We start from the raw sequence: 20,287 nt of genomic DNA on the forward strand, positions 1-20,287 counted from the left end.
GACTAGGAGTGTTGGCTAGTGAGACTAGGAAGGACAGTCTGGGAGGCTGGGAGGCTAGTGGGACTAGGTGGATTACGTGATTATTATCTGGTAACTTATGTGACTATTTGATTCACTGATTTTGTGCTTATTCTGTGTTATGTTACAGACCCATGGATTCACCAGCTACAGGTGGATCAGGTACCACTGGACCCCTACCGTTAGTGTCAGACGATGTTATGTCTTCGGAGCATGAGGTGCACACCTCAGACTATACTAGCACGGACGACGATGACTTTCGGCACCCTCTGGTAGAGATTCCGGCACCCATACCTTTTGCCTATGAGCCCATTGTTGGCGATCCTGCTGAGTACCTCCCTATTGTTGCGATTCCGGCACCGATTCCTCTTGCTTCTTACCCTGCTTATGAGCTTATGCCAGACGCCGATGCCGACGGAGACATCGAGCTTTACGAGGACGAGCCATTTGAGGACGAGGATCCTGACGTAGCTCCTCTACCTGCTGGCGGTCTCTTGATGATAGCTGACGTTCCAGCTGGAGACTCGCCCATTCACTCACCAGTCCCAGACTCTTTAGAGTCTGTGGCATCTGTATCATCTCGCGGGGCGAGCACGCAGCAGTTTATTCACGACTCAGACCCTGATCATGCATCTTCAGTTGCCCCTATTCCGAGTTTCACATTTGAGCATGATGATATCGAGGATTCTGACCCTGTTTTCCCTCCAGGATTTGATCCTGACCATGATATCGAGTATATTCCTATGGATGAGCACATAGAGGACCCTGATGATCCTATCGGACCCATTGACCCAGATTTTGACTTTGACATGGCGTTCGACGACCCCGAGCCTGCCATAGCCCCAGAGCAGGCAGCTGCTTTTGACCCTTTACCTGAGCATGACCCTGTTCATGCTGATTTTCCTCTTGAGCCTGTTGATGTTGATCCCCCTGTAGGTGTTCCTGTGATCGAGGGCGATCATGTTACTGCTGATCCCATTGTTCCTTTACCCGTAGGTGACATACCTGCTGATCCTGTTATTGATCCTGTCGATCCTGTTATTGCACCTCTTGACCCCGTTATTGCTCCTATCGATCCTTTACCCATCGAGCCCGAGCACGCTCTTTTTGCTGAGCACATGGATCCTCCAGATAAGGAGGCACAGCACGGGTGGATACCGGCGGACGAGGATGTTCCACCGTTTCCCCCACATCACACTGGCACACATCATACTGATTTCTCATTTCAGATCCCATCATTTATTCCTTCAGCGGGGCCTGGAGAGGGCTCTTCAGCCCACCCTTTCGGTCATGTACCGACGACCATGCCTCAGATAGCATCTATCCCATCTTCTGTTGCACCTATCGATCTTACCAGCACGCCATTACTTTGGTCAACCCCATCTGCCATGCCACCTACAGATCCATATCACCCATTTCATTTGGGCCACACTATTGAGGATCTTTTGATGTCGTTTGTACCCCAGCACGAGTCTCATTCACAGCGACTCCAGGAGCTCGAGAGAGCTCAGTTGTCTTTTGGTCCATATCTTGGTCAGACATCATCATCATTTCAGCCTTTTCGATCATTTCCTCCTGACATTGCTGCCCGACTTTCGACCTTGGAGCAGCAGGTTGCGTCCGTGATCCGTACTCAGCAGGCGATGGAGGAGGACTGGTATCACTTACGCCGCTTACTTTTCGCTCACTTTCCCCCTCCCCCACCCCCACCCGCATAGGGTTCATTGGTACTGTAGTGGTAGGCGATGGTGAGACGACCGCGATTGTGACTGCACAGATTTTTGGAGACCATCTGACGATACAGATTTTTGTTGATATTTGTTGATGTACTGGTTGTATGTGACACTGATGTGATGTTGTTTTTGACAGGGGTGATGTAGCCCCTATTTGATTTGTGACTGTATGATACAGTGACGTGCTGACACACTTGCTACACTTTATGGTCTCGATATATATAACAATCGCTGTATTCTCACCATATCTGATTCACTTGATTGCTTATTTATGTTATGTGACATGGGATGTTGTATGTATGATATTTGCAACATGGGATGTTGGGACATGGGATGTTGTGTGTGATATATTGATAACATGAGATTGCTATTACTATATACGTATGTTTATTGTGGCCTAATCGACGTACGCATCTTTAGAAGATGGCACCAAGACGTCAACCGCAGCCGATGCCCACTACTCCTGAAGAACTACAGCAAGTTATTGCTGCCGCCATTGCTCAGTATGCTGCCTCGCAAGAAGGACCAAGCGGAAGTAACACGAACATCAACGGCAACCAAAATCCTCCTCATGGGTGCACCTACAAACAATTCTTGGACTGTAAGCCCATCAACTTCGACGGCACAGGTGGTGCTGTTGCTTTCGTTCGCTGGGCAGAGAAGACTGATTCAACCATCCGCATGAGCAAATGTGCGCTCGACCAACAGGTCACTTACATCTCAGGGCTGTTTCTAGACGGAGCCCTATCTTGGTGGAACTTACAAGTGCAAACACTAGGCGAAGCTGCCGCCTACGCCCTGACTTGGGCCGAATTGAAAGAGCTTATGCACAAGAAGTATTGTTCCCGTGCAGAAATTCAAAGGTTGGAGACTGAATTTTGGCACCTAAAGATGGATGGACCAAAGGTTGCAGAATACGTCCAGAGGTTTCATGACCTATCTCAAGTGGTTCCTTATATGGTCACGCCTGAATACAAGCGAATTGAGCGCTTCATTTGGGGGTTAGCTCCCCAAATCATTAGCATGGTGACCTCCGCCAGACCGGCAACTATTACGGAAGCCATTGATTTGAGCGTGGCTCTCACTGAGGAGGCAATTCGTTTAAACAAGTTTGATGAAGTCAAGGCGAAGAAGACAGAGACTCACGTTGAGTCCTCAGGAGATAACAAAAGGAAGTTTTCAAACTTCAAACAAGGCGTCGGCATGGCAGTAAAGAAAGGAAAATCAGCTGGTAGTACCAAGAAAGGGAAAGGGTACCAGGGCACCCAGCCCAAATGCAACAACTGCCAACGCCACCATACTGGCAATTGTAACGTGAAGGTTTGTGAATCTTGTGGAAAACCGGGCCACTCAAAGGAATCATGTTGGGCTAGTACAGGCCGAGGAGGCCAGGGAGGAAATGTGAATAGAAACGATAATCGTGGTGGTTTGGGAAATCGCCCACAAGGGAATAATCGAGGCTACAATGCAAATCAAGCCGGAACTGCCAATCAAAACAACCCGCCAGTTGGGGGCGGTGCAGGAAGTGGAAAAAGATTAGGATGTTTTCATTGCGGTGACATTGGGCACTTCAAGAAGGATTGCCCAGGATTGAACCAAGCCCGTGGAAGGGTGTTCCAGATCGGTGCACAGGAAGCACGCCAGGATCCCAACGTTGTCACAGGTACGTTCCCTGTAAATCAACGTTATGCATCTGTTCTGTTTGATACTGGTGCCGACTATAGCTTCATATCACTAGAATTTAAGAATATACTTGGGCTAGCCGCTAATAAGTTAGACACTCCCTACGCAATCGAATTGGCTAATGGAAAGTTGATAGAAGCCAATGATGTGATCAGAGGCTGTGTGATTGAATTGGGAGAACGCGAGTTTACTCTAGATCTACTACCAGTCCAGTTGGGAAGCTTCGACGTGGTAGTAGGGATGGATTGGTTAACGAGTAACAAGGCTGAGATAGTGTGTCACGAAAAGGTTATTCGTATCCCGACCGGTGATGGTGAGACCATTGTTGTTCATGGAGAAAAGCGTGAGACGCCGTTAAGGATGATTAGCTGCCTGAAAGCAAGGAAGTGTTTGAGGAAAGGATGTGTTGCTTTTCTAGCACACATTATGGATAAGAAGGCTGCTGAGCCAAAGATCGAAGACATCCCTGTCGTGAGGGATTACCCAGAAGTCTTTCCAGAAGACTTGCCTGGCTTGCCACCTCAAAGGCAAGTGGAGTTTCGCATCGACTTAGTTCCAGGCGCTGCGCCTGTGGCTAAGGCACCCTACAGACTTGCTCCGTCTGAGATGCAAGAACTGTCGACACAACTTCAAGAGTTGTTAGACAAGGGTTTTATCCGACCAAGCTTCTCACCTTGGGGAGCTCCAGTTTTGTTTGTCAAGAAGAAGGATGGTAGCTTCCGTATGTGTATTGACTACAGAGAGTTGAACAAGCTAACGATCAAGAATAGGTATCCCCTGCCAAGAATCGATGATCTGTTCGACCAGCTTCAAGGTTCAAGCTTCTATTCAAAGATCGATCTTCGATCTGGATACCATCAACTTCGGATACAGGAGGAGAGTATCCCGACGACAGCTTTCAGAACTCGTTATGGACACTACGAGTTTCTCGTTATGCCGTTTGGTTTAACAAACGCACCTGCAGTGTTCATGGATTTGATGAACCGAGTTTGTAAGCCGTACTTGGATAAGTTCGTGATCGTATTCATCGATGACATCTTGATTTATTCGAAGACGAAGGCTGAGCACGAGCAGCATCTTAGAGCTATTCTGGAGCTGCTAAAGAAGGAACAGTTGTACGCCAAGTTCTCTAAGTGCGAGTTTTGGCTACGCGAAGTCCAGTTTCTTGGACATGTGGTTAACGGGGATGGAATTCATGTTGATCCCACCAAGATCGAGGCAATCAAGAATTGGGAAACGCCTACAACGCCAACCGAGATTCGGCAATTCTTGGGTTTGGCTGGCTACTATCGAAGGTTCATCGAGGATTTCTCGAAAATCGCTCAACCTTTGACGCTCCTCACGCAGAAAGATAAAAAGTTTGATTGGGGAATCAAACAGGATGAAGCGTTTCAAGTGTTGAAGGATAAGCTTTGTAACGCGCCAATCTTAGCTCTACCGGAAGGTACTGACGATTTTGTGGTATACTGCGACGCATCGCGTCAAGGATTGGGTTGTGTGTTGATGCAACGCCAAAAGGTCATTGCCTACGCATCACGCCAACTGAAGGTGCACGAAAAGAACTATACCACTCATGATTTGGAGCTAGGCGCATTGGTTTTTGCACTAAAGATCTGGAGACACTACCTGTATGGTACGAAGTGCACAATCTTCACAGACCACAAAAGCCTACAGCATATATTCAACCAGAAGGAGTTGAATATGAGGCAAAGACGATGGGTTGAATTATTGAACGATTATGACTGCGAGATAAAGTATCACCCAGGGAAGGCGAATGTAGTCGCCGATGCCTTAAGTCGTAAGGAAAGGATCAAGCCCCTAAGGGTTAGGGCTATGGAAATGATAATCCAAACCGATCTCTCCTCGCGCGTTCGTGCAGCGCAGAAAGAAGCTCTCAAGAAGGAGAACCTTGAGAAAGAGTATCTCCGTGGGATGGAGAAGATATTGGTGCCAAACGAGGAAGGAACGCTATGTTTTGGGAAGAGGATTTGGGTTCCTCTATTTGGTGGATTAAGGGAAGTTATTTTCGATGAAGCGCACAAGTCACGGTACTCTATCCACCCTGGATCGGATAAGATGTACCAAGATCTCAAAAATTACTATTGGTGGCCTAGGATGAAAGGCGACGTTGCTATTTACGTGAGCAAATGTTTAACGTGCGCTAAGGTCAAGGCGGAATACCAGAAGCCCTCGGGACTTCTGCAACAACCTGAGATTCCCAAGTGGAAATGGGAACAAATCTCAATGGATTTTGTTACAAAACTGCCAAGAACGCCAAGAGGGCATGATATGATTTGGGTGATTGTTGACCGCCTAACAAAGTCCGCACACTTTCTGCCAATCAAGGAGAAAGACAGTACTAGTAAACTTGCAGAAATTTACTTGAGAGAGATCGTAGCACGACATGGAGTACCCCTCTCGATCATCTCTGATAGAGACGGAAGGTTTGTGTCAAGGATATGGCAATCCTTCCAAGAAGCTTTTGGCTCACAATTGAATCTGAGCACTGCGTTCCATCCGCAAACTGACGGCCAGAGCGAGCGAACGATACAGACTTTGGAAGACATGCTGAGAGCATGTGCTATGGATTTGGGCGGTAGCTGGGATAAACACTTACCTTTGGTCGAATTCTCATACAACAACAGCTACCACACCAGTATTGGTGTCGCGCCTTTCGAAGCCCTATACGGACGCAAGTGTCGATCACCACTATGTTGGGCTGACGCAGGTGATAGGCAGCTTGCCGGTCCCGAAATCGTTCAAGAGACGACGGACAAGATTGCGCAGATTCTTAAACGCATCGAAGCCGCTCGCCACAGACAAAAAGCCTACGCGGATCCAAACCGAAAGCATGTGGATTTTCAAGTTGGAGAGATGGTGTTATTGAAGGTATCACCCTGGAAAGGGGTGGCACGCTTTGGGAAGCGTGGGAAGTTAAATCCACGCTACATTGGTCCTTTCAGAATTCTAGAAAGAATTGGAACCGTAGCATACAAGTTGGACCTACCTGCTGAATTAAATGGTGTTCACGATACATTTCATGTATCCAATTTAAAGAAGAGTCCAACTCAAGTTGACGTTGCCATTCCTATCGACGAGATTCATGTTGACGACACGCTCCACTTCGTAGAAGCACCTGTCGAGGTCACAGATTGGAAAGTTAACAGGACCCGCCGGAGCAGTGTCAAACTCGTCAAGGTTCGCTGGAATGCCAGACATGGTCCTGAATACACCTGGGAGCGTGAGGACCGGATGAAAGAGAAATACCCCCACTTATTTCCTAAAAACTCTGCATCTACAAGCAGAACTTAAATTTCGGGACGAAATTTATTTAACGGGGGGAGAATGTGACAACCCTCACAAAACCAGGTATCCGTATGACTTAATTAGCTATTAACTGTTGCCTAATTACTGTGCTTAACCGAGATTTCTGATAAACTGCTACTTGATTGTTGATACATGTACATGTCTGCATCATACTTTGATTTTTCCTGTCACTACATTAATTATTTACTGAACTCTAGTGACAAACTTGATGCACAAAAAGCACAGTAGCACTAAACGGATACACAGTGAACATGCTGATATAGCCAGCATCAGGCAGACACTGCCTCTAAGGGCCTGAATGAGCCAGAATTATTTTACTACACCCATAGTGTGTGTAAGGATACAAGGGTTGTATGATTACGTCTCTAGGGATAAGATATAGAGATTTGGATGTGCCTAAAACATACTTTAAGCACGGAACACAGCACTTTTATTTACACACTAGCTTCTAGCTAATTAATAAAGTGCCAAAATACAAGGAATTATTCCCGACACTTTGCTGAATAAATTGTGTCGCTAAAAATATTACTTACGACGCTTAAAGGATATCTTAAGCACTTTAACGGATTCCTATCCAACCGAACAACCGGACAATACCCGGAACATAAAAATATTGTCAGAATTATTGTTAGTATTTTTCTGAGCCAGTTAGGGTCCCCGATTACCCTAACACCCGCTTTACAACGCATTAAACAACTAACGAGGTTAGACCTTTAAGTAACCGACTTAACATAACTAAACTGTAACTGGACAATCGAAAACAAACCGGATACCATTACCATCTAATGGAATCGGCCAAATGGTGGGACCAAGGGAGTACGTCCTTTATTATATTTTATTAGATTATGCGGATATCTAGAACGAGAAACCGATGGACGATAACTAAACTTTTTCTATTTAAACTCTCTCTCTCTCACAATAACACACACACACTCAAGATCACTCTCTCCCTCCCCCTTGCTCCCTCACGGCCGAGAACCCCCACCACCACCCATCCGTTTTTCGGTTCAAGTCTCTACATTCCAAGTGCATACAAGTCTTGAGGATCGCGTACGACGAAGCTCGAAACAAACAGAAGTTGAAGGACCTCGAGCATTTGCTTTTATCCACGCCGTTTTCGACTAGTTTCTTCCCTAGCCTCGAGCTAGAGGTATATTGTTTAAAACTCGTTTTTAGTCGTGTCTAACGTGGTTAAAAGGATTTTTATCGGTTAAATGTCGGTAACCCGCTTCATGAATCTTTAAAGTCTACTAAAAAGTGAAAATCGTTGGATAAAAGAACATAACGCGTGTAAATGTCGTAGTATTTGAATATGTTGGTTTTTATGACCCGATCTATGATGTGGTGGCTCTCATCATCGTTTAACCCGACTTTGTTAGGATCACGTATCTTGACATACACTTGTTTCTTTTGTACAAGGGTTAAAAGGTGAAACTCCACCACACGGGAAACATGAACTTGTGTAAAAGTGTTTTAACATGAAAAATAGTATTTAAAACGAGCCGATCTACGTATGTACAAGTGGTATATTCGTAGGACCGGGAGTTGAGAAAATCATGTTTTATAAAAGTTGTATAACAGGTTAACAGATGTGATTTTTATAGTCTACAAGTGTATAAACACTTGTGAAATGAAAGATCTGACAAAATAACAATTTTTATAAAAATTGTCGGAAGTTGTAAAGAGTGATTTGTTCCAAAACGGGGTTTTTGCAAGACTAAACTATTTTATACCTAGATCCACTAAATATAATGAGATCTACATAATAGTTTTAGAAAAACTACAAGTTCATGTAATATTGTGATTTTACATACTAGTCTACGAGTTTAATGTGTTGAAACTAGTTTGAAGTATCGGAAAATGATTTGGTTGATTTGAAGAATTGTTGGAATGATTTTGTAAAAGAAAATGATACGCTTGAAAGCGTGGCCACCTCCAGTTACAGGGGAAACTCTGGCGAAATTTTCTAAAAATATAACACTTGGAATTATTTACAAGTGTTAGACTACTTTGATATGTTTTCAAATATATTTCGCCACAACTTTATTTATAAATAATCGGAGGTGGGATTTTCACAAAACTAAACGTGATAAATATATATTCGGTAAACATATTTTGTCACAACACTGTTTATGATTATTTTGTGAAAATGTATAAATATTATTTTTAGAGTAAAAATAATATTTACTAACTTGTCAAACCCAAAATAATACCAACGCTTATACGACAAGCATAAAAGTTACAACGGTAATTTCTATTACCACCTAATCATTAAAACGTAACTTACGCATTACGCGGAAATATTCACCGACACGTATGTTGTCAACGTATTATTTTGGAAAGTATTATGTAAAGAGAAAATATATTATTTTTGAGAAAAATAATTATATTTTGGAATAAGAAATAAAAATATATTAAGTGGGACTTAATGAGATAGTATAAATACACATGTATTTAAATCCCCCATCCTTGGGAAGGAAAGTAAAATACCAAGTATGTACACGAAACGGTTGTCTAACCGTCTCCTAAAAATATAAGTTATAAAGCTAAGGCACGGCCATCCGTCTAATAGAATTAGCACCTGTAGGTCGTTGCACAGCTTCGGATATTCGGATTACTTGGTAGAGATACGCATTCACTGTGAGTTCATGTCCCCCTTTTCTCTAACTGTTTTCAGTTTACTTAACTGCGGGGGTGAAATACATGTTACTATGATTTACGAGTACTTTACAACGGTATGTTTAACGTAAGGAGGTGTTATACGATCATGTGAGTGGATAGGAACAACATGGGGCCATTAGTCCTCATGTAGGGACCGAGGGACAGGAGCGGTAGATCTATCTGGGTGTAGCGAGCCCAGCCCCCGGCCAAACTAGAAACGGACCGTGGGGTGACTTTGTCCACATACTTTGCCGTGGCATAAATCTGCTAGGTTTGAGTCTCCCTATTTGCACTTCACATATGTCAGTGGCCTTGCAAACCATTGGTGATCACAAGTCCTCTTACACTGCTACATACCACAACTATTTTTATACTCACAAAGGTTTTACATACTCACTTACGCATGAACTCGCTCAACATTATTGTTGATTTTTCAACTCACATGTATTTCAGGAAATTAAACGGATCTGGCACGGTATGGAACGTTTTCCGCTGCACTGGTCATGAAGTCATCAGGGTTTAGGGTTGTGTCTCTTACCTGGACAAGACACAATCCCTAAATCACGTTTATGTTTTGTTATAAGTTGTAATGTTACTGAACAAGGTTATGGTTGCATGTTAAAAACAATGGTATTGTATGATGTTTTCAAAAACTTAATGGATGACTTGCATGGTTTTTAAATTCATATAGCTTTGTTATGATTAAGCTATGGTATTAAGAAGTCACACAAATTAACCACGCTTCCGCAAAGCCAGGGTGTGACAATATACGTTTTCAAGAACTCGGTTCTATAGAAATTTTTTGACATATACGTTTTCGACCCCTCGTTATTCAGATCAAGTTTCGTCACGGATACCAACCTCAGATAAAATCTCCTAACATGTAAAGTAAAAGGTAAAATCTGCTTCGGGTCTACCGATAGATAGTGAATAACACACTTCGTGTCGCTATCTAACAACTTAACAATGTCCTAATTTGCCTCGTCATTCCACCTACTTGTCTTACGTGTCATACCTGCATTCACTTATAAATACAACACCCTCCAAAACATCCACCACCAACAACAAAACAAAAATAAGATTACCAGCTTTCTTTCGTTGGAAGAAAAACATCATGGCACAAGCTCAAGAGAAGAGGTCAGAACTGGACGCTAAGGCCAAGCAAGGTGAAACCGTCGTCCCCGGTGGCACAGGAGGCAAAAGCCTTGAAGCTCAACAACACCTTGCTGAAGGTATCTCTTTATGTATACATGTGTGTTCTAACATCTCAAGTAAACCTTTTCAAGTCGTTTAACATCTCAAGTAAACATATTTTCAAGATATCCTCGTTTAGTGGACGTACAATATCCTGACGAGGTTTGGTTTACTAACCTTATCCTTAGAAGGTTTACTAAACGTATAATATTCTGACAAGGTTTACATAGGCTATTACAGTTCTTTGCCGCTTTTAGGGCAAAGCGGATAATATTCCAACACGTACAATATCCTAACAAGGTTTACTAAAAAGTATCCTCACAAGGTTTACTATAAACGTATAATATCTTGACAAAGTTTACTTGGGATATTACAGTTCTTCGCCGCTTTTAGGGCAGAGCAGAGCGGGATAATATCCCGACACTGAAAACTTTTACAGTTTTCTTTCCGCTTTCACGTAATTTCACGTAAAGCGGACAATACCCTGATATGGTTTACTTTCATTTTAATAATACTTTATACGATGAAACTAGGAAGAAGCAAGGGTGGTCAGACTCGAAAAGAGCAGGTGGGGACCGAGGGGTACCAGGAGCTGGGCAGCAAGGGTGGTCAGACTCGAAAAGAGCAGCTGGGGACCGAGGGTTACAAGGAGATGGGCAGCAAAGGCGGGGAGGCGCGTAGGGAAGAGATGGGAAGTGAAGGGTATAAGGAGATGGGGCGTAAAGGTGGTCTGAGCACCACTGAGAAGTCGGGTCAAGAGCGTGTTGAGGAAGAAGGTATCGAGATCGACGAGTCCAAGTATCGAACCAAGACCTAATGGATGGATGGATCTCAAGTACGTAGTAGCAAGTGGTTTATGATCAACAGTTGTAAAGTAAATATATCTTAAGTTTCAGTTTCAAGTCTTAGGTTAGTTATGAAGTAGTGGTATCGTCTTTTGAAATGAATGTTGGTTAGTCGGTCTTTTGCCAGGTGTAGCTTTTTGTGGGGGCAATAGGCTGGCTGTATGTACATTTTGCGTATGAATATATGTTCTATAATCATAAGGCTTTTTATTTTGGGAAAATTACCAAAGTAGCCGTTTGACCAGCCCAATTTCGAAAATAGCCATTTGACCGGGCATAATGGACCCTCCCATCAGAGTGAACTCCCATTTTTATGCACCTTCAATCCAACCACACGCTAGTCGCCACGTGTCCCTTCAGCCTGAACCGGCTTTATGCCGCATCGCCTGTCAGCCGAGCCGCTTCCCCCCAAGCCAAGCCGCTTCGCAGAATGCCTGATTTATGCCGCTTTGAGGACTGCCTAGCCGAGCCGCTTCATGGTCAAGCCGAGCCGCTTTACCCCATTCCAAGCCGCTATAATCTGAATTTAAGCCGCTTTACCCCCAAGCCGCTATAACCTGTGCTCAAGCCGTTTCATCCAACATCCAATGGCCAAGCCGTTTCACCATGGTCAAGCCGTTTCATCCAATATCCAAGCCGCTACACATGTTTTTTTATTTATAATTTCGTATGTATATATATACATCTGTTTTTTTTTATAAAAACTAACCTAGTTGGACTCAGTTAGTTGGACTCAGTTAGTGGTTTCTTAACTGAACTAACTGAGTTTTCTAACTCAGTTAGTGGTTTCTTTTATAAAAACTAACCTAGTTGGACTAACTAGGTTATTTTGAATGTATTAAAGGATCTACTAACTAGGTTAGGTTTAAACTAACCTTGTTAACCAAAAACTAATTTGTTAAAATATTAGTTTATTTAATTTAATAAAATATTAAATTATTAAATTAATAATTGATAAAAACCAAAGAGAAAAGAGATAAAAATGAATTCTATTCTTCACAATATTCAACCTAGTTATTAAATATATGGAGAGAAAGAGTATTTTGATATTTTTTTGATTTTTTTTGATTTTTTTTGATGTTTTTTGATATTTTTTTGATGTTTTTTTATATATTTTGATATTTTTTAAAAAATGCTACTGAAGCGGCTCGGCTTGTACTTTACGCGGCATGGCTTGTACTTTAGGCGGCATGGCTTGTACTTGTGGGCAGGCGGCGAAGCGGCTTGGCTTGGAGGGGAAGCGGCTCGGCTGACAGGCGATGCGGCATAAAGCCGGTTCAGGCTGAAGGGACACGTGGCGGCTAGCGTGTGGTTGGATTGAAGGTGCATAAAAATGGGAGTTCACTTTGATGGGAGGGTCCATTATGCCCGATCAAATGGCTATTTTCGAAATTGGGCTGGTCAAATGGCTACTGTGGTAATTTTCCCTTTTATTTTCTGAACGCAATAACAGAATATGTCCTTATGTTGAAGTGTTGTTGATGACCAACCTTCTGAGCCATCCTTATGGTACAGTAGCTACTACTAGTTGCTAGCTACTTACCCGAGATATGTAATAGGGTGTACCTATCTACACACCTATTTCACTATCTACACATCAAAAAAGGTGTTTTTTGTCCTTACATGCACTCCCTGCAGTGTCGAACTGTGGCTAAAATGCGGCGTTTTGGTCCGGTTAACCAGACAAAGACTGACGGGTCTGTTGACAGGACCAAAACCCCGAGCTTCGGTCGCGTTTTGGTCCTGTCAACCAGACAAAAGACTGACACCCGGTCTGGTTGACAGGACCAAAACGCGGCCAAAGCTCGGCGTTTTGGTCCGGACAACAGACCCGTCAGACACCCGTTGGTCTTTGTCTGGTTAACCGGACCAAAACGCCGCATTTTGGTCACAGTTCAACACTGCAGAGTGTGCATGTAAGGACAAAAAACACCTTTTAATGGTGACTATCTACACACTTGGTGTGTAGATAGTTTGTCCCATGTAATAAGACTAGGAATTATTTTTTTATCATTCAAATTAATATTGTAACATCTTAAGAAAAATAAATGAAAATTTTTATATTTTTCAAGCACAAAACATCTTTTATGTTGATTTCATCTTATTACTGGTCCACATTTCTAACTTAATATTTTTCAACTACAAAACATCTTATATGTTGATTTTGTATTTAGTAATATTGCCTTCAAATATATATTTTGTAATTTTCAACTTTTTATATAGTTTTTATTAGAGAGTAACATCGAACTATAGAAGTGTTTAAATCAGATACTTTATATGTTGATTTTGTATTTAGTAATGTTACCTTAAATATATATTTTGTAATTTTCAACATTTTAAATGGTTTTTATTAGAGAGTAACATCGAACTATAGAATAATAGAAGTGTTCAAATCAACTACTGAATCTTTTTGTTGCGAGTGGACCGGTCTGGTTAGTCCACAAAATTGCTGGCCCGAGTTCTCTAATAGCCCAGTTACACTTATTCAGCTAGACTACTAGACTCGACTCAAGTCGCTATTTTCCTTGCAAAATGAATTATTAAATAAAATTTTGTTTTCATGTAGAACTCGAAGCCAATTATTTAGAGATTCTTAATTTGTCATATGTTCAAATAAAACAGAAATGTAAATCCAATAAACAGTTACATTTGGTATAATATATTACATTTGCTAAGAGGCTAAAGGTCTCTCATTTATCCTAGACTCATGCATGCATTAATGATTTATAAGAGAGAGTAAATTACATTAATGATTTATAAAAGAGTAAATTACATTTTGAGTGTGTGAGTTCAAAATCAAAAGTACAAGTGTTAAAAATTGGACTCAAAGTGTTATAAAACTAGTAAGGAACCCCGCGCTTCGCGACGGGTTTCATCTATAATAAGAGCAGTTGGTATTCTCGTGTTATTTTTAAACTAATTTGCTAATACAATCAATATACCAATTCACAATGAACAATCGACTACACACAAACGAATTGACCATAGAATAAGCAATTTTGAAGACCACATTTTAACAGAATTTATCAATATAAAGAGTTTGAAATATGATTTATTTTGTATTTTTTAAAAGAAAAAAGAATTTATTAGAAATACGGATTGTAAGTTTTTTTTTTAATGAACGGCTCAAATAACATCGAATCCGCATTTGGTGAGACTCTAGCTTTGACCTCAAAGGGAGTAACACCTTAACTCTAATGGCTTTGCCGATTAAACTCAAGACCCACCAAATTACAAGTTAATTATATAAATTGTATCAAACTATTTTAGAACAAATAATTAAATGCCTACCTTCTAGTTATTTTATGTAATAATTTTATTTTTATATTTTTTAACAGCAAGATAACTTCATTAAGAAATATTACCAGCAAAGAGATGACACAGTCCAAGGCAAGCCACAAAAATTAAAGGGTGGTATTTTTGTAAATATATTGAAATTGGGTGCTTCTTTTTTAAGTTTTTCACAATTTCATAAAAGTATATTAAATTGTGGCATTTTTGCAAATGTTTTGAAATTTGGGACACTTTTGGACCAAGGGTATATAAGTAATATCAAGGTTGGACTAAGGATATAACTGTAATTTCAGGGTTTACTGTAGACAAAATCTAACAATATATAGAGTAATGAACGATTTGTGTAAATCTCACATGATTAGGAAATCTAGCATCAATAAAACCAGTAGGTTGTTCCATGTATACCGTTTCAGAAAGATTGCCATTGAGAAAGGCATTGCGCACATCGAATTGACGCGGAGACCAGCCATAAATAGTAGAAAGCGATAAAACAACACGGACTGTAGAGGCTTTGACAACAGGACTAAAGGTGTCAGAGAAATCAAGTCCTGGAACCTGAGTGAAACCTTGGGCCGCCAAGCGAGCCTTGTATCGATCTATGGAACCATCTGCTTTGTATTTTGTTATGAAAATCCACTTAGATCCAACAATATTTGCACTTGTAGGTCGTGGAACAAGTACCTAAGTGTTGTTAGATTTTAACGCCTGGAGCTCCTCTTCCATTGCCTTCACCCATTTAGAGTGTTTTGCTGCTGATTTGTTACCACGGGGATCATAAGCTGCAAGTAAAGCATGATGTAACGAACCTGAAAATAAAGACAAGTTAGCATAATATTTGGGCTTGAAAATGCCGTTTTTTGATCGAGTACTCATAGGATGAGATGGCATTGGCTCAACAGGAGATCCCTGGGTAAATTGGTGAGAGGTGTTGGGTATGATAGGTGGAGTTAGGTCGGCCGTTGGTGGATTTGAGAGGTGTGGTGGTTGGACCGATTGTGAGGAAGAGGTAGGATGGGTTTGTGGTGGTGATGTGGGAAATGGAATGGGGGCCGAGGATGGTGGGTGGGGTGATGAGGTTTGGGCTTGTGTTTGGACCGTGGAGTAGATATGGATGAGTGGGTTTGTTGGGCCGAGGTGTGAGGATTGGAGAATAATGGAGGAGTGGGAAAGGGTGGATCAGCAGGGCATAAGGAACAAGGAGAGGACTCGTGAGAGGTAGTGGACTCAGAAGTAAGAGGTGAAATAACTGGTGGGGGATTTGGTAAAGAGATAGGTGGAAGCGTTTCATCAAAGTGGAGAAAACCAAGGTGGCCTCATCAATTGGTTTGACATGACCGCTAAAGGGATACGAATCCTCATCGAATTTACCATGCCTTGTAACATAGACGCGATGAGTTTTTTTATCCAAACATCGATAGCCTTTGTATTTAGCATCATGACCAATGAAAATACATTCAGTGCTGTAAGGTGATGGTTTATGTTTAGTGATGTGTGTCGGTGTATATATAATTTAGATGTATAATTAAGCCCTTTTTACACCTTTAGCCAAGTTTTAAATTTATAGAACACGATATTCACTAACACTAAACACACATATGGGCAAGTGCACCCATCGTGGACGTAGTATAGTGTTGGTAAGATACCGAGGTCGTCCAAGGACACAAGAGCTTTTAATACCGGTTTATCCTCAACGTCTAATCAAATAAAAAAAAAGTGAGAAAAATGTTTTTAAACTAAGAAAATAAAAACTAACTAAATGCTGAAAAATAAAATAAAAATAAAAACAGATAGACAAGATGAATCACTTGGATCCGACTCGTGTATTAGTATAACCTTTGATTATTTTCGCACTTTTGCACTTGTTTAAGAGATTATCTTAGTTATTGTAGTAGGTCCCTCTTTTGAAGGCGACGTTACCCTCAACCCAGTAGTTTGAGTCAGCAAGGATACAATCCTAAAGGGTTGGATTATTGGAAGATAATGAATTAAGTTATTAATGCAAATTATGGTAGGCCCCGCTTTTGGCGGTGACGTTACCCTTGGCTAAGTAGTCTGAGTCAGCAGGGATACAGTCCTAAATAGCCGGGTTATAGTATTAATAGTAGTTAACTTATGAGGGGGTCAAAGAGTTTGGATCCCCGCCATCCAATACCTATGGGTATTGAAGGAGATCCTACTAAATTTGACCCAGGTCCCAAGCAAGACCTCTAAACGCTGAACAAGGGCAAGACCCTTACCAAACCATTCCCTTAACCCCCGACCAGGTAGCCAACATACCTCCATATAGACCGTGGAGATATGAATGGTGAAAATCTTTTATTTTATATAGACAGTAAAATAATGCCAAGACACCACGGACAAACGATAAGGAAAGATCACCTTCAACATAAGCAACTAGTTATTAAAGTCATTAATACAAAACCAAATAAAAAGTGCAAAAGATTAAAAATAAAAAGTATTATACTAAACACTTGTCTTCACCAAGTGATGTAAGGGACTTAGGCAAACATGGCCTTGATTGTCAAGAACTCTTACTATCAATCTTGGATCCCGAGACGACTCACACACTCTACGATGGACAATGGATGATGGTGGTGGATGATGGTGTTATGGTGGTGGTGGGTGGTGGATGAAGTGTGAGAGAGGTGGTGTGCCAAGGATGAGATGGAATGAAACCAAGCACTCCTATTTATAGGCTGAACAGAAGGCTGGGCAAGGCCCCGTGTCCGCTGGACACGCCCCCGTGCCCGTCTGACACCATCTCTCTTCATTAATTGTAATTCGCAATTACAATTAATGCGCCTGCTGTACTTTCGCCACGCCCCCGTGCTCACTGGACACGGCCCCGTGGTGGGCAATAGAAGCTTCTACAAGTTTGTCTTTTCTGCTGCTTCTTGGGCACGGCCCCGTGCTGGCTGAGCACGGGGCGTGTTCAGGCTTCTGATTTCCCTTCTTTGCTTTGGAGGATGCCGTTGAGGGTTCGGGCAGTCTACTTTTATTCCTTTTCTTGTATTTATGCTAGAATTAGTTGCCTTTTTGCTTCTTTTGTTAATTTGAGCTCATTTCATCCTGAAAATACAAAAGGAAGACAAAAACACTCTTTTTCCAACATTAGTACTTAAAAAGGGTTAGTTTTATGCCTTAATTGATGTGATTTATATGTTGCATTTTACACACATCATTTAGCATAATCCCTTAGATAAGGAAACACAAGGGCATCCAAAAACACGAAAGGTGGAATACGTGGGAGGGTGACCATATAATAGTTCAAATGGAGATTTGAACTTGAGTAACTGGGTAGGAAGGCGATTGACAATAAATGTAGCAGAAGCAAAAGCATCCAACCATAATGTGGTCGGAGCATGAGAGTTAAAAAGCATTGCCAAACCAGTTTCGGTAATATGCCGATGTTTACGCTCAGCACAACCATTTTGTTCAGGTGTATGGGGACAAGAAAGGCGATGATGTATGCCCTGTTCATGAAAGAATTTTTGAACTCAATGGTTGGTAAATTCAGTTCCACCATCACTTTGAAAAATTTTAAATTTTCGTGATAACTGATTTTGAACAAAAGGTGTGAAAACTAATAAAGCTTCATAAAAATCAGATTTCTGTTTTAGTGGGTAGAACCATGTAAAACGAGAATGATCATCAATAAAGATTGCATAGAAATGATAGCCAATTTATGATGTAACAGGTGCAAGGCCCCAAAGATCACAATGAATTAAATCCAAAGCATGCATAGAACGTTTATTATTTAAATCAAAACGTAAACAATGTGACTTAGACATTTGACAAGGAGAACAAATACTAGGTTTAGGTAACAAAGACGTAACAAACAATGAACCAAGTTTATGCAATCTAGAAATAATATCAAAGGAAACATGTCCAAGGCGACCATGCCAGCGTTCAAACGAAGCCTTGAGATGAGGAATAGAGTAGGAGGCCACGAAAGCATGATTCCCTTCACGACGGATGTAAAGTCCATTCTCACCTGTCCTTTTTGCCAGGATTTCCTTGGTCTTTCGATCGTGAATGTGAAATAAATTATTAGAAACATGACATCAACAGGAGAATCATGTGTAAGTTTACTGATAGAAAGAAGACATTTGGTAAGGTGAGGAACAACAAGGACATTCTTTAAAGGGAGATTGGGGGCAAGATATGTTGTTCCAATGTTAGTGACAGGTAAAGTGTGACCGTTTCCGAAACAAAGAAAGTCGTTTCTAGAAGAGTCATAAGTGGTTTCAAGATCATGTTTTGAAGGAGTCATATGGGCTGACACACCTGTATCACCGGTCCAATCCAGGTAGTCATCACTGACATGACACTGAGCGTGGAAAGCCTGGGCCAAGTTTGCATCAATAGGAGCGGCTTGGTTTGCAAAGGAAGCCAAATTTGGACACGTATTTGCATAGTGACCATCTTTCCTGCATAATTGACAATGAGGATGTCGCTTGCCACAGCCGCGACCAGAATTTCGACCACCGCCACGACCCCGATTAGTATAAAAGGATCCTGAAGAGGAACGTGATGTGTCACCAGAACGGGTCTGTTGAGCAACAAAGGCAGCCTGAGGAGTATTCTGACCGTGAAGGGATGTCATAAAGGTTTCTTGATTTTATGCTTTCCCAAGTAATTCACGAAAGGATGAAGTGCCTAAGGCACGGTGGGTTGTGGAAAAGTGTTCAAAAATGATTCCAAGACCACATAAAAACTAATGACATTTATCAGTTTCATCGACCGGGTGACCTATAGCAGCAAGTTGATCACATATGGTTTTAAATTTTCGGCCAAACTCAGCAACAGAGGAAGAACCTTTTTGTAACATGCGCAGATTTGTCACACCCTGGCTTTGCGGAAGCGTGGGTTTATTTGGTGTGACTTCTTAATACCATAGCTTAATCACAACAAGCTATATGAAAGTAAAACCATGCAGATCATCCATTGATTTATGTTTTAAAATAAAAGTACCACATCATTGTCTTATAATGCTGACACATGCGTCGAGTTTACAACACTACAAAATGAAAACATTGTTCAGAAGACATAACCACAAACATAAAATAGACGCAGTTTAAGAACTGTGACTCGTCCAGGTAAAAGCCACAACCCCTAAACTCGGATGATCCCATAACTCTACGCAGTGTGAAAACGTAGCATACCGTGCCAGATCCTTAGTTCCCTGAAATACATGTAAGTTGGAAAAATCAACAAAAATGTTGAGCGAGTTCATGTGTAGTGAGTATGTAAAACCTTTGTAATTATAAAATCCTGGTATGTAGCAAATAAGGAAATAAAGAGATCACCAATGGTTTGCAAGGCCATTGATATGTGTGAAGTGCAGTAGGAAGACTCAAACCTAGCAGATTTTTGAGTCGGGCACCAAGTCACCCCGAGGTCCGTACTGTTGGGCCTGGGGCTGGGCTCGCTACACCCAGATAGATCTACCGCTATTGTCCCTCGATCCTACACTGAGGATTAATGGCCTTCAGTTCCCGCCTACTCACTCACATGATCTAAGTAGTAACC

The 20,287-nt window shown here is 41.6% G+C and overlaps 1 protein-coding gene across 1 annotated transcript; it reads left to right on the plus strand.

Moving 5' to 3' along the window:
- The first annotated feature begins 10,496 nt into the window (after positions 1–10,496).
- LOC110903059 (late embryogenesis abundant protein B19.3) lies at positions 10,497–11,666 on the plus strand. Its single transcript, XM_022149265.2, has 2 exons — positions 10,497–10,654; positions 11,150–11,666. Exons 1-2 carry the CDS (start codon positions 10,537–10,539, stop codon positions 11,431–11,433), a joined length of 402 nt encoding a protein of 133 aa, XP_022004957.1. The 5' UTR covers positions 10,497–10,536; the 3' UTR covers positions 11,434–11,666.
- Positions 11,667–20,287: the final 8,621 nt, after the last annotated feature.

The sequence above is a fragment of the Helianthus annuus genome, chromosome 13 (genome assembly GCF_002127325.2).
Source record: "Helianthus annuus cultivar XRQ/B chromosome 13, HanXRQr2.0-SUNRISE, whole genome shotgun sequence".
Classification (NCBI taxonomy): domain Eukaryota; kingdom Viridiplantae; phylum Streptophyta; class Magnoliopsida; order Asterales; family Asteraceae; genus Helianthus; species Helianthus annuus.